The sequence below is a fragment of the Drosophila ananassae genome (assembly GCF_017639315.1).
Source record: "Drosophila ananassae strain 14024-0371.13 chromosome 4 unlocalized genomic scaffold, ASM1763931v2 tig00000061, whole genome shotgun sequence".
In the NCBI taxonomy this organism is placed as follows: Eukaryota; Metazoa; Arthropoda; class Insecta; order Diptera; family Drosophilidae; genus Drosophila; species Drosophila ananassae.
The window spans coordinates 4,863,380-4,876,168 of record NW_025319038.1 but is presented as its reverse complement, the minus strand read 5'-3'; the positions used below and the strand labels follow the sequence as shown (position 1 = coordinate 4,876,168).

General features: G+C 42.5%; 1 protein-coding gene across 2 annotated transcripts in view; it reads right to left on the bottom strand.

The window, feature by feature from the left end:
- LOC6496745 (ADP-ribosylation factor-like protein 4A) overlaps positions 1 to 12,789 on the bottom strand; it is a 76,904-nt gene that overhangs the window by 19,280 nt on the left and 44,835 nt on the right. Inside the window, exon 5 of one of the 2 annotated variants that reach the window (XM_032455763.2) lies at positions 4,161 to 4,793. The exons of the other annotated variant lie outside the window; for it this stretch is intronic. Within the exon in view, the coding sequence (XP_032311654.1) occupies positions 4,257 to 4,793 (537 nt within the window). The 3' untranslated portion in view covers positions 4,161 to 4,256. Of the gene's footprint in view, positions 1 to 4,160; positions 4,794 to 12,789 lie in introns of those variants that run through there. 2 annotated transcript variants of the gene reach the window in all.

Sequence of the window (12,789 nt, the reverse complement as noted above, 5' to 3'; positions counted from 1 at the left end):
GAACATCACATCTCATGTTATAGAAGTTACATCTGGTGTTCCGCAAGGTAGTCATTTAGGACCTCTTCTGTTTATCCTCTTTGTTAACGACTTACCTAGTGTCGTAAGCTATGCTACTACACTTAAGTAAGCTCTGTTTTTCTTTCTCTGACCACATGCCTCATGTCATCTCGTACACACTTGGGAATTACTTTTTAGATCGTGTTTCCTTAATGAATGATCTGTGAGTTCTTTTCGCCCACAAGCTGTCGTTTAATGAACATATTTCTCTAACAGTTAATAAAGCCAGAGAAGTACATGTTTTTATCAAGCGCTGGTCAAAAAAGTTTGATGATCCCTTCATCACTAAAACATTGTATAACTCTTTGGTTCGATCAATCCTGGAATGCTGTTCATGCGTTTGGAGTCCGCAGTATATGGTTCATCAAAGAAGTATTGAATCAGTGCAAAAGCAGTTTCTTTTTTTCTTTGCTTTAAAATATTTAAACTGGGACTCAGACTGTAAATTGATTGTTTTTCTATTAGAATAATTTAGCCTAACTTTTAATTATAATTAATTTAAAAAATTTTATAAATTACAGTTAATTGTTACGTTCAATAAATATAAAATACTACCTGCAAGGAAAAGAAGGATTTGTGAAAAGTCGATAGCTCTAAACTAAGACTAGTTTGCATAGAAATCGACAGACACACGGACATGCACATATCGACTCAAGGCGTGATCTTGATCAAGAATATATATACTTTATAGGGTCGGAGATATCTCATTCACGGCAATGCGATTGTACCAAAATTACAATACCCTCGGAAACGGAATAAAAGGGCTATAAAGTTAAGGCATGGACAGAGCTTGCAAATAACTGTCGACCGTTTTTTTTCATGTGCTCTCATTGCGAGCACAACCGAAAAAGTTCATGCTCTCTCGCTCTCGCTCTGAGCAATAGACTTTTGCTATCTTCATTTCTATTTTCTGTTGAGCGCTTTTCGTTGAGCTCTTTTTATTTCGGTCGTTCAATGAGCAGTAAACGTAAAGAGCGGAACGAGAAACGCTCGCACAAAGAGAGTCAGCAAAAGACCGATTGACCGAAAAACTCAACGCAAACTGTCTTCACATTTACTTTCGTTGTTGTTGTAATTAATATATTTCGTGTGCAAAACGAACGCTTGTGAATGTATACCAATACATATGCAAAGAAATTAATAGAACAATTAATTTAACGTTAATTAATAAACGTTTAACGATTTGCTTGCCTACGCGTGTGAATGTATACCAATACATACGCAAAAGACTTTTTGCTTTACTGAATACGACAAAACGGTCTTGGGCGGTTGTTCCAACAAAACAGAATAGAAAAAAACGGTTTCGCTCTGAGCGCGAGAGAGCTCGTTCAAGAACCCATGAAACGGTTGAAAGTCAGAGAGACATTTATTTGCAGATAACGAGAAACGGTCGACAGTTATTTACAAGCTCTAGGCATGGAATAGCTTTTTCTATTAGAAAGAATGACATTATGACACAAACCCACTCTAGATTAATATAAATACATGAAAATCTTGAAGACATCTATGATACTTCTTGCATAGTGTAAAATGTCTGTTATAAGCTTCCTTTAGGACAGTGAAAATGGGTAAAAGAGGAATGGCTTAGAAAAAAGTCTGTGAACTGGTTGGAGTAAGCCCGTTCACAGACTTTTTTCTAAGCCATTCCCATTTTCCTGGACAGCCATCTCAATCCTACAAAAAAAATTGAGGAAATGAAATGAAGTAGTAGTTTTTGGTGTTTTGGGTTAATTAAAAAAGGAAAGCTATCTTCGGGCGGAGCCGAAGTTTATATACCCTAAGTAAGGTAGGTAGCAGCTTTTATTATTATATATATATCGGATCCGATCCTTATGAGAATTTCAACATCAAATCAATTTTCCAAAAAAAAATTTTGAAAACAGCCCCAAGCATCTTTAAAAATAGAAAAGTTGTGCCATCTGTGATCGTTCAGTTATATGACAGCTATAGGATATACATAGTCGACCGATCCCGGCCGCGGACTTGACCAAAATTAGAATACCCTCTGCAAGAATAGATTTCACAAGCTTTGCCATAAATTCGGTTTTTTTTAAGCAAGATGTTGAGCTATCAGGGCATGTGAATCTAGGAGAATCAAAGAATATGGAACTGCTGATAACGGGCAATTAGTGGACCGCTGCGGCTAGTTACACTGAGTGAATTAATTAGTAATAATTATGATATTTGATTCTGGCAAAAGTCCCAACATCCTCCCCCGTTAAATTACAACTTTCAACCAAAATCCTTAGGGGCATGGGACAGCTTCATCACATAATATTGCTGATGATCTCAAGGTCCATAATTCTCGGTTGCAGGCTGTTGTGTCTCTCCAGACCCAGGGAGCGCTCAAGCCAGCCGGTTAGAGTCCAGAATGGAGTCAGACCTGGGCGCTGACTTCATCGGCAGCGGTGACAATTGACCAAATCCCGGGCCAGATGAGGGATTAAGAACAGCAGCTTCAGAAAATCCATCGCAGACAACTGCCAGATGCGACGTGGAAAAAGCGACTACGGGGGGAGAGGTGAATGGCAGGGGCACTGATGAGATGCAATTGGCCAAGTCCTGGCTACCGTGATCGTTGTTCAGGTTTCGCTCCAATTTCAAATCTCGAGAACCCGATTGGATGTCGGGGTCCAGCGGGAAATCCTGACTGCATGAGCGACGATTTTCCAACAGACCGAGATGCACCTTCATTGCCTCTATGGTTGGTTCTGTCATTGACGGAGCAGTGGGACCATTGGTGCCGTCACAGTACCCTCATGGAGTACTTTCCCATTCCCACCTGAATGTCAACGCGCACATAAGCGGCAATCTGGAAGAAGATTCATTCACTCCCACCTTTAACAGAGTTCAATCGCTCTAACTCATCCTGGGGTGTGGTAAATTTCTTGCGCAACAAAATTTCCAGCGGCTCCAGTACCATGATGGTCAAATCGTCCTTCTGCACTGCAGCCTTGACTTTACTATGGAGGGCTTCAATCTCCTGGTAGGTCACCACTGCTCTTCGCCGCAAAAGCTTTTCCCTGCTTGCAGGAACCGTGGCACTAACTACGTCTCCAGACTCCATTATGTGAGTTTTCGTGCAAGGTGCAATGTAATGGAAAAAACAGCAACAAGTTTTCCTTTACAAGGTTTCCTTTAAGAACTTTAATGATCACAAATCAAACCGGGCGCGATCTCTTCGGTGTCACCAAATGTGGAGCTATCAGCGTTTTGATAGCGCCCGAGTTAATAAGACAAGGTTCAATTTATATTTCAATTTATTATGGGTCAATTGAACCAAAACTAATGCAGCGGCCGATCCAAACAAAGCCGAATATACAAGTGCCTAATCTAAAAGCTTGCGCAGAAGCTCCACCAAAGCTCCCAAAGTGCATGCGCTACAGAAATGTTTCCCTGCTTACAGGAACCGTGGCACTAACTACGTCTCCAGACTCCATTATGTGAGTTTTCGTGCAAGGTGCAATGTAATGGAAAAAACAGCAACAAGTTTTCCTCTTCAAGGGTTTCTTTAAGAACTTTAATGATCACAAATCAAACCGGGCGCGATCTCTTCGGTGTCACCAAATGTGGAGCTATCAGCGTTTTGATAGCGGCCGAATTAATAAGACGAGGTTCAATTTATATTTCAATTTATTATGGATCAATTGAACCCCAAAACTAATGCAGCGGCCGATCCAAACAAAGCCGAATAAACAAGTGCCTAAACTAAAAGCTTGCACAGAAGCTCCACCAACGCATGCCCCAAAGTGCATGCGCTACAGAAGAACAACAAAGCGCATGCGAATCTGGGAGAATCAAAGAATATGAAACTGCTGATAACTAGTTACACCGAGACAATTAATTAGTAATAATTACGTTTTTCGATGCTAGCAAAAGTCCCAACATTAGAAAATTGAACATTTTTAAAGATTCTAAGTATGGCTTGATAATGTTGCTTAATTCATATGCAGATATGTTTCTATATAACTTTTTTTAAGATAAAAATATCGGACGTCTTTATTTCATATTTCCGAAATATTTCCAGTACTCTATCTTACCAAATAGTCCTTTAGACCGGCGATCTTTAACATGATCTATATTCGAAAGACAGTAACCCATTTAATGAAACATTTCATATTACGCAATTTTATTCATTAAATTGTGCTAAACAAAGTTTTAATATGACAACGCATATACTCGGGATATACATATAACTACCTTTTCTTTTTATAAGACTTTGTTATTTTTCGACGTTTTAATATCATATCATATAATGCGTCCAATCCTTCTTGTAGGCCTTCGCCAGTTATAGCACAGGTCGGTTGTATATACCAACCCTTCGATTGGAAGTTATTAAAAGCAGTCCCATTATATTTTTGGTTACGAAACCAATTGTTTGATTGGTTTTGAATATATTGGTCCAATCGAGTAGAATCGGAATAAATAATAGGTGTGCTAGAGACTTTGTTCATTGATGAGTTTTCTTCAATATTTTGAGCAAGATCCGGCGGTATATTAACCACAGATGTAGAATATTGAATGTTTTTTTCTGTTGGCAATAAAGTCTCAATATTTCTTTGGTTTGAGACGCTGCAGCCGACTAAATTACTGGATGGTGAGTTGGAACTTATCATCGCGTTTTTTGGAACTATACTATAAAGTTCATTTAATCCTAGAAGTTTTTCAAGTTCTTTTGCCCCGCAAGCGTTTGGCAGATCCTGCTTATTAGCCAGTATCAGAACGGGCACACCCTATTGAAAGAAAAAAAAAAAAAAACGTATTAAAAGCAGAATTTAAGTGTCATGAGTGTTAAAATATTTAATATTGCCGCCATTGTGTTGGTTACAAATTTAAAATTACAATACAAATACAATATCTACAAAGGCCTTCTTACGTATGAAAAGCAGAATTTAAGAGAACTTATAATATAAAATATTTATATAGATAATAATATGCAATGTATGGGTATCAAAATATTTAATATTGCCGCCATTATGTTGGTTACAAAATTAAAATTACAATACAAATACAATATCTAATACAAAGGCCTTCTTAAAGGCGCTGAGGTTTCTTTTTTTTTTCGTTATGTAAAAAATCATCCTTAATTTAAGCCACCCGTTTTTTAAACAAACAGCACACGATGTTTCACGATTCTTACCGAAGATCTGGCAACGCTGGAGTTAAAGAATCAATAGTTTAAGCTATTGTAGACCATTGTAGTCTGAACATAATACCCTGAACGGTGTTGGGCATATGTCGAACTGCAATGGCTGAGGAGGAGAGGACGAAAGTTTCTAGTCCTTCTACGAGGAACGTTAAAATTAACGCGTGTTAGTAAATGCTGGTTGTCTACATTTCCATAAATAAGATTATATAGAAACATGACACCTAGCATCGTTCTACGGTTTGTTAATGATGGTAAGTTGATTAGTAAAAGTCTACTACGATAAGAGGGGAGGTAAAAATTTGCATCCCAATAAAGCCCCCTATGAGCGAAAGTCAGGAAGTTTTTTTGTACAGATTCTATGTGATCTTGGTGAACTCCGTATTGAAGACTCCAGATCCATACTCAAGAATCGGACGGACCAATGATGTATTATATATCATCATTGATATCATAACGTTTTAGATATCATCATAACGTTTTAGTTATGTACGGGTCATTAAATTCTTTTGACCATCTTTTAATAAAACCAAGCACACCCATAGCTTTATTGACCATGGTAGATATATGGTCGGTAAATTTAAGGCTCAAATCTAATAGGACACCTAGATCGTTAACCTGAGATCATCGTTCTAAGGCGTTCCCATAGAGAAAGTACATAGCCTGGTGAGGACTAGATCGGTAAAAAGACATGAGTTTACATTTTGATCTATTAAACTTTAGGCTATTTGCTAAACACCAATTTTGAAGTTTATCCAAATCGGATTGAAGTCTAGACTGGGCGCTAGTGAATTTATACTGAAGGAATAGCTTAACGTCATCAGCGTACATAAGTACAAGTGAATTATTTAAGGCAAGAGGCAAGTCGTTAATAAACAGTGTAAAAAGTAGGAGTCCAAGATGGCTTGGGGCACCCTTGGGGCACCCCAGATGTTGCGCGGACTAAACGCGAGGTAACATCTTTAAAGAAGACACGTTAAGTTCTTCCAGATAAGTAGCATACATTTTATGCTTAGTGTTTAAAACTGCTTCGGATCCTGAGTAAACTAAATACGGCAGCGTCGAATATAACTCCTACAATATTATGCACGGTGAAATTGGACCGAGCTACTAAGTATCTTGAATAACTAACTGTACAGCCAGATACTCTATGTTTATTTAAAAGTCTACTCATACTGTTCCTTAAATTTATAAGGTGCCTTGTACCAAGGCAGATTCGTTGAAGCGGATGGATACTTCCACGGCACGCAAACGTCGAAAAATATGTTCAAAGTGTAATAAAATGTTTGTAATGCGATGTTTATATCTTCGCATGCCAGTAAATCAGACCAATCAAATTCCGAAATTAACTTATTTAATTTCATATATATATATACAGGGTGCTCCATCTTTTATGTCGGTATGTAAACATGGAATAACTTTGAGAAAAAACAACCGATTTATATAAGTAATGTATTTTTATTTAGTTTGTTCCTTACAATTTTTTTGGGCTAGTTTTTGAAAACAATATCAATTAAGTGGCCACCTTTATTAGCAATTACAAAATGACTCCTTTTTCTGCGTTTTCCATTACCATTAGTAAGGCAGAGTACTTGCGCGGTTCCCACTGCATACGTACAGCCCACCTCCCGTCCAACCGACCAAGGGACGCTGCCGCGTAACGTACGGCTCGAATCGCAGGAATAGATCCGAGATAGTTTAAGCGAGGAGTAGGAGAAAGATATCACGATGAAGAGTGTTGCACAGATAAAGCGTTTAATATAAGCGATTTAAGATTGTTAGTGGAGCAAAGTGACAAGAACTGGTAGAGACCATTGTAGTCCCTGAACCGATTGTGTTGGGCATATGTCGAACTCCAATAGCTAAGGAGTAGAGGACGAAATTTTCCGGTCCATCTACTAAGAACGTTAACATTTGAGTGTGTTACTAAATGCTGGATGTCTACATTAGCGTAAATAAGATTTTATAGAAACATGACACCCACATGAAACATGAAATGGGATCATGGATCCGTCAATCTCCAAGGCAGACAGAGGCCAAAGAGACGCTGGGATGGCGAAGCTCCCCACTGAGGGACAACGTCTGGAGGCGAGCTGCGCCGGTGTAGGGGGAGATGCCAAGGCACCAACCCCCAAAACGGGGCTCCTATGGGACCACCGAACGGTGGGGGTGCCCCGGTCCGGCGACTGCTGGCCCCTTGGAGCGGAAGGGCTCCTATCAGGATAGGAGGAGAGCGGCCTTCATTCTGATGAGGGCAGACCCATCGGCGAAATCCAACCCTGATCAGGCTGAGATAATTAAGTGGGCGAGGGAAATCCTGCCTGACTTTCAGCCAGCAAAAGCGGGAGTGAGACTGGATCCGAAGAAGCCGACAGGAGTAGGCGACTCTGCCAAAGGTAGCGCACAAAGTGCGAAGAGGCAGAGGTCGACTGACGGTGGAGCGCCCCTAGCGAAGAAGAAGAAGGTGCAGACACAGCAGAGCAACAGATCCTTCGCCGAGGTTACAAAGGGTAGGACCATCATTGGGGTGGTTGACAACGGCTCCAAAGACGGACTGATCCAAAAGGAGCTTTGGCGGAGGGTGGGGAATGAGCTGCATGGGCGCTTCATGGAGGAGATGCTCAAGAGCGGAGGACCTCCACCGGACTGCGAAGACGCAGGGTGGTACCAGGGTAGCATCAAGGTGATAGCGTGCCAAGATGCGAGGTCTGTAGGCCTCTACAAGCGCATGATTGCGTCGCTTGGAGAGGTTTACCAGGAGCCAGTCTGGAGACGGTGGACTGGGACAAGATCCCCAGCAAACCGAGGGCCCGCGTATGGCTGACAGAGAAGCCGGCGGACCCTGCTACCATACTGGCCATGCTCAAAATGTGCAATCCCACACTCCCTACGGCGGACTGGAGAGTCGCCAAGATGGAGGAAGCAGTGGGACTAAGAAGGCAGGTTGTCCTCACTTTAAATGAGGAGACTGCGAGGATCCTACGGGTTGAGCACGTAGCAGTGAGGATCTACAAGTCGGATGCGAGGAGTTAGTCAGGGGGCATCGACTTGGAGACAGACGCACAAGAGCTAGACTTGGAGGAACTGACCGAAGAGGTCCGCCCAGAAGGAATGTCAGATGGGGAGGAGGACACTCTGGAAGGGTACACCTCAGAGGAGAGTGACTTGGCAAGGGCTCTTGGGGGCGTCGACATAGAGGAGGACTCACTGCTGGGCTCCGACACCGAGGCTGAGATTACTGTGGTGGAAAATCTAAAGGATGTCTCTGACATTCCTGCAGATAAATCTCCATCACAGTAAGGTGGCATCCGCCGCCCTCCTGCTCCATCTCGCAGAGAGTGGAGCTGACGTGGCCCTCATCCAAGAACCCTGGATCCATGGAGACAGGATTCTCGGTTTGGGGGCGTCGGATTTCAGGCTGTGCACAGCCGACGTAATATGTAAAAAGCGAGTATGCATACCCGCAAAAAAGAGCCTTACCATTTTCTTGCTACCAAATTTCAGCAATGAAGATCATGTAGCCGCATCGATAGAAGGCCCAGGCGGCCAACTAAGAATATGCTCGAATATACCTCCACCGCACCTGCTACTCAGACGGCTTGTGGAAGACAGCGAGAGGAAGAAAATCGACCTACTAATAGGATGCGATGCCAACGCTCATCACAGTCAGTGGGGAAGCACTGACACAAATGAGAGGGGTGAGTCAATCTTCGATTTTATCCTCAGCTCTAAGCTTCTTGTGGGTAACAGAGCTGCAGAACCCACCGTCGTCGTCAAGAACGGGAGAGAGGTTCTTGACATTACATTATTCTCGCACTCCCTGGCTGATGCAATCACCAGCTGGAGAGTCCTAGACAAACACTCCTTTTCAGACCACCGCTACATTGAGATAGCCTCGCCTCGACAGTAGACCTCGTCGTTAGCACCCTTCAAGAAAAATGCACGCAGGGCCTTTAACCACGCGTACCGTACCAACACGGACTAGGCGTGGGAGGCCTATAAAGCTGAACTCAGGCGGTATAACAAGGAATTGAGGAAGGCAAAGAGGGTTGCCTGGGCCAATTTCTGAACCAACATCCAGGAGACATCAGAGGCCGCCCGCCTAAGAAAGATTCTCTCTACTACAGCCCCCATCGTAGGTTATATTAAGAACACGGATGGGCGATGGACAACCTCAAGCCAGGAATCCCTGGAGACCCTTATCAACGCACACTTCCCGGGTTGCTCATCGAAAGGAACAACCCAGGTGATGCGTAGCCACTCATGTACCTCCTTAGTGACAGGAATCTTAAATGGGCAATAGACAGTTTTAAACCCTTCAAATATCCAGGCCCAGACGGTATTCTACCGGTTCAGTTATCCAGGGCCGGCATTAACCTAAGGAAATGGATCAAGAAAATCTTCAGCACAGTCTTCACTACTGGTATGGTACCAAAGGCGTTGCTGTGCACGAAGGTTGCATTCATACCTAAGGCGGGCAAACCATCCCACTGCACCCCGAAGGACTTCAGACCTATAAGTCTTTCATCCTTCCTCCTTAAGACTATGGAAAGACTCTTAAGTCTCCATCTCCAACTAATCATTAACCCAAGTGACATCTCATGCTCTCAGCATGTTTACAAAAGGGGCCGATCAACAGAAACAGCCCTGCACGAAATCACTATGATCGCCGAGGGAGCGATCAACCTTAAGGAATTTTCACTTGTAGTGGGGCTGTAAGATCATTGCGAACGCGGACGATGTTGCTATTGCCTTCGTAGGGAAATTCCGTAAGGGCTCGAAGTTCTGTCGGCCTGGGTGCAAAGGAACGGGCTGGGAGTCAATCCGTCCAAGCCAGAGCTCGTGCTGTTTCCCAGGAAGTACAAAATACCAAATCTAAGGCTTCCGAAGCACTTAGGGGAAACACTAGATCTTAGTGGTAGTGCGAAGTACCTAGGCATTACATTAGAAAGGAAACTGGACTGGAAGCTGAACACCGTAGATAGGACTAAGAAAGTGGCAATAGCATTCTATACCTGCCGCAAGGCGGTAGGCCTGAAATGTCCCCCAAGATAGTCAAATGGCTATACACAGCGATCATCAGACCAATCTTATTGGTCTATTGGAGTTGTGGTCTGGTGGCCTGCCCCGGACAACTCCCTATGCAGGGAAAAGTTCAGGAAGATGCAGCGCATGGCGGAAGTCTGTATCACAGGCAGTCTGCGCACTACGCCTAGCGATGCCCTAGATCTCATCGTTGACTTACTACCGGTAGAACTGATGGAGGTAAAGAAAGCCACTCTGGCGGCAATAAGATGGCGAAAGGCGAATCTATGGAGCAAGAATAGTTTGGTCATACCAGACTGGACCAGCATCACTTCATGCCTGAGGGGGGTACGGATTACAGCGTGCCCGTCGACCAACGGCCAGGTGGGAGGCGGTTACTTTTGTCAGCATTTGAGCCTAAAGGAGTCCTTCAGACTCCCTGACCACTGCAGTGTTTTCCAGGCTGAAGTTGCACTGGTAGTAGTGTTTTCCAGGCTGAAGTAGCACTGGAATCCCCAGCACTAAGGGGCAATCGGGGTACAATATGCATCTTCTCGTCCAACTCCAGGACAGTCAATGATTGCCGCAGATCTCTCAACGAGATGGCTGAACAGCATGACATCTACCTCATTTGGGTTCCCGGTCACAGGGATCACGAGGGAAACTGCGCTGCAGACGAACTAGCTAGGGCAGGGACTACCAACCCTCTCCTACCGGAGAAAGAACTTGTAGGCATTCCCTTGGCTACTTGCATGCTATAGTGCAGGGAGTTTCTTCACCTGGCAGCCAATAGGAAATGGAGTAATCTCTAGACCTGTAGAACTTCATCTGGTTTGATCAGGCCGACACGCTCTCAGAAAAGATCGGCGAGACTTATTGCTCTCAGCAGACCAGACTGCAGCCTAGCGATTAGGGCAATTACTGGACACTGGCTGATAGGCGAACATGCTGCCAGGCTTGCAGTCCCCCACAAAGATTATTGCAGGAGCTGCAGGGATGAAGAGGAGGTAGGTTCACTTCTGTGAACCCTTGCCCTAGCGGTAGCACAAGGAGCCCTAGCGGCTCAAGTTGAACCTGGGGGGTCTTCTATGTCCCCCAAGCATCACCGCCCTAACCTAACCTAACCTATGACACCCAGCAGCGTTCTACTGTTTGTTAATGATGGTAAGTTGATTAATAAAAGTCTACTATGATAAGAGGGGAGGTGAAGATTTGTTTACCAATTAAGTCCACTAAGGGCGAAAGTCAGGAAGTTTTTTGTACAGATTCTATGTGATCTCAGAGTACTCCGTTTTAAGGACTACTTGTGAACGATACATACTCAATCGGACGGATCATGATGAATATAAAGTTTTTGTTATGTACCGTTCATTAAATTCTGTTGACCATCTTTTAATAAATCCAAGCACATTTATAGCTTTATTAACCATGGTGGATATATGGTCGGTCAATTAAATTTCAAATCTAATAGGACTCCCAGATCGTTGACCTGAGTTGATTGTTTTAAGCGTTCCCATAGAGAAAATACAAAGTCTGGTGAGGACTTGATCGATAAAATGACATTTCGATTTGCATTTCGATCCATTAAGCTTTAGGTTATTTGCTAAGCACCGATTGTGAAATTTATCCAAATCGGATTGAAGTCTAGATTGGGCGCTGGTGAATAAATACTGAAGACAAAGTTTGTACGCCATTCCGGAACCCATCCGTGACAAAAGATGATAGCTCCAATAAGTTGGTAGTGTTGGAGCGACGCTTTATGAAGTCATGCTGGCACGGAGATATCATTGAACTACATAGGTTTTGCAAATGTAGAGTGATAAGTTTTTCAAAAATCTTCGGAATTGCTGAAAATTTAGAAATGCCTCTATATCTAGCAGCGTCGGATTTTTTCCCTTTTTTATGCAGCGTAATAATGTAAAATTTCTTCCACATAAGGAGAAAGATCGAAGTCTCCAGCGATAGATTAAAGAGTTTAAGGAGCGGTTTGCACAGAGCCTTGGCGCAGTTCTTCAGAACACAGCCTGGTACTCCATCAGAGACCGAGCTATTGTATCTTGAATTTCCAATTATTTTTTACTCCATGCAAAATTTTAACTGCTCCATAACCCTTTTGCTCCCCTGCACCGAAATCCAGAACAAACATAGGTTCCATCACCCACAGTTTGCGCGGTACATTTAAGAGAAGAAATTGATCAAATTTTACCATATATTGAATGATGTAGGCCATGTAATTCCTTTGAACATCATTGTTTTTAGTACGTATAATTTTTGAAATGTATGTGTATCAACTAAAATAAAAAAATTACTTCAATCAGTAACCATATCTTTGGAATACTCGTTCAAAGTTCAAATCTCCGATTTTCTACATTTATTTTTGTGTTTCTATGATTTTTCCCCAAAAAGTTTCCTATGGAAGATTTTTTTTTGGAAATCAGTAGACCATACCATGTTTTAATTTTGGATTTAAGGGAAAACTCAAAATAACTTTGATGAATTTGTTATAGTTAGTTAAACAATACTTTCTTCAATTTTAATGTCATATTTTTAAAAAGTCA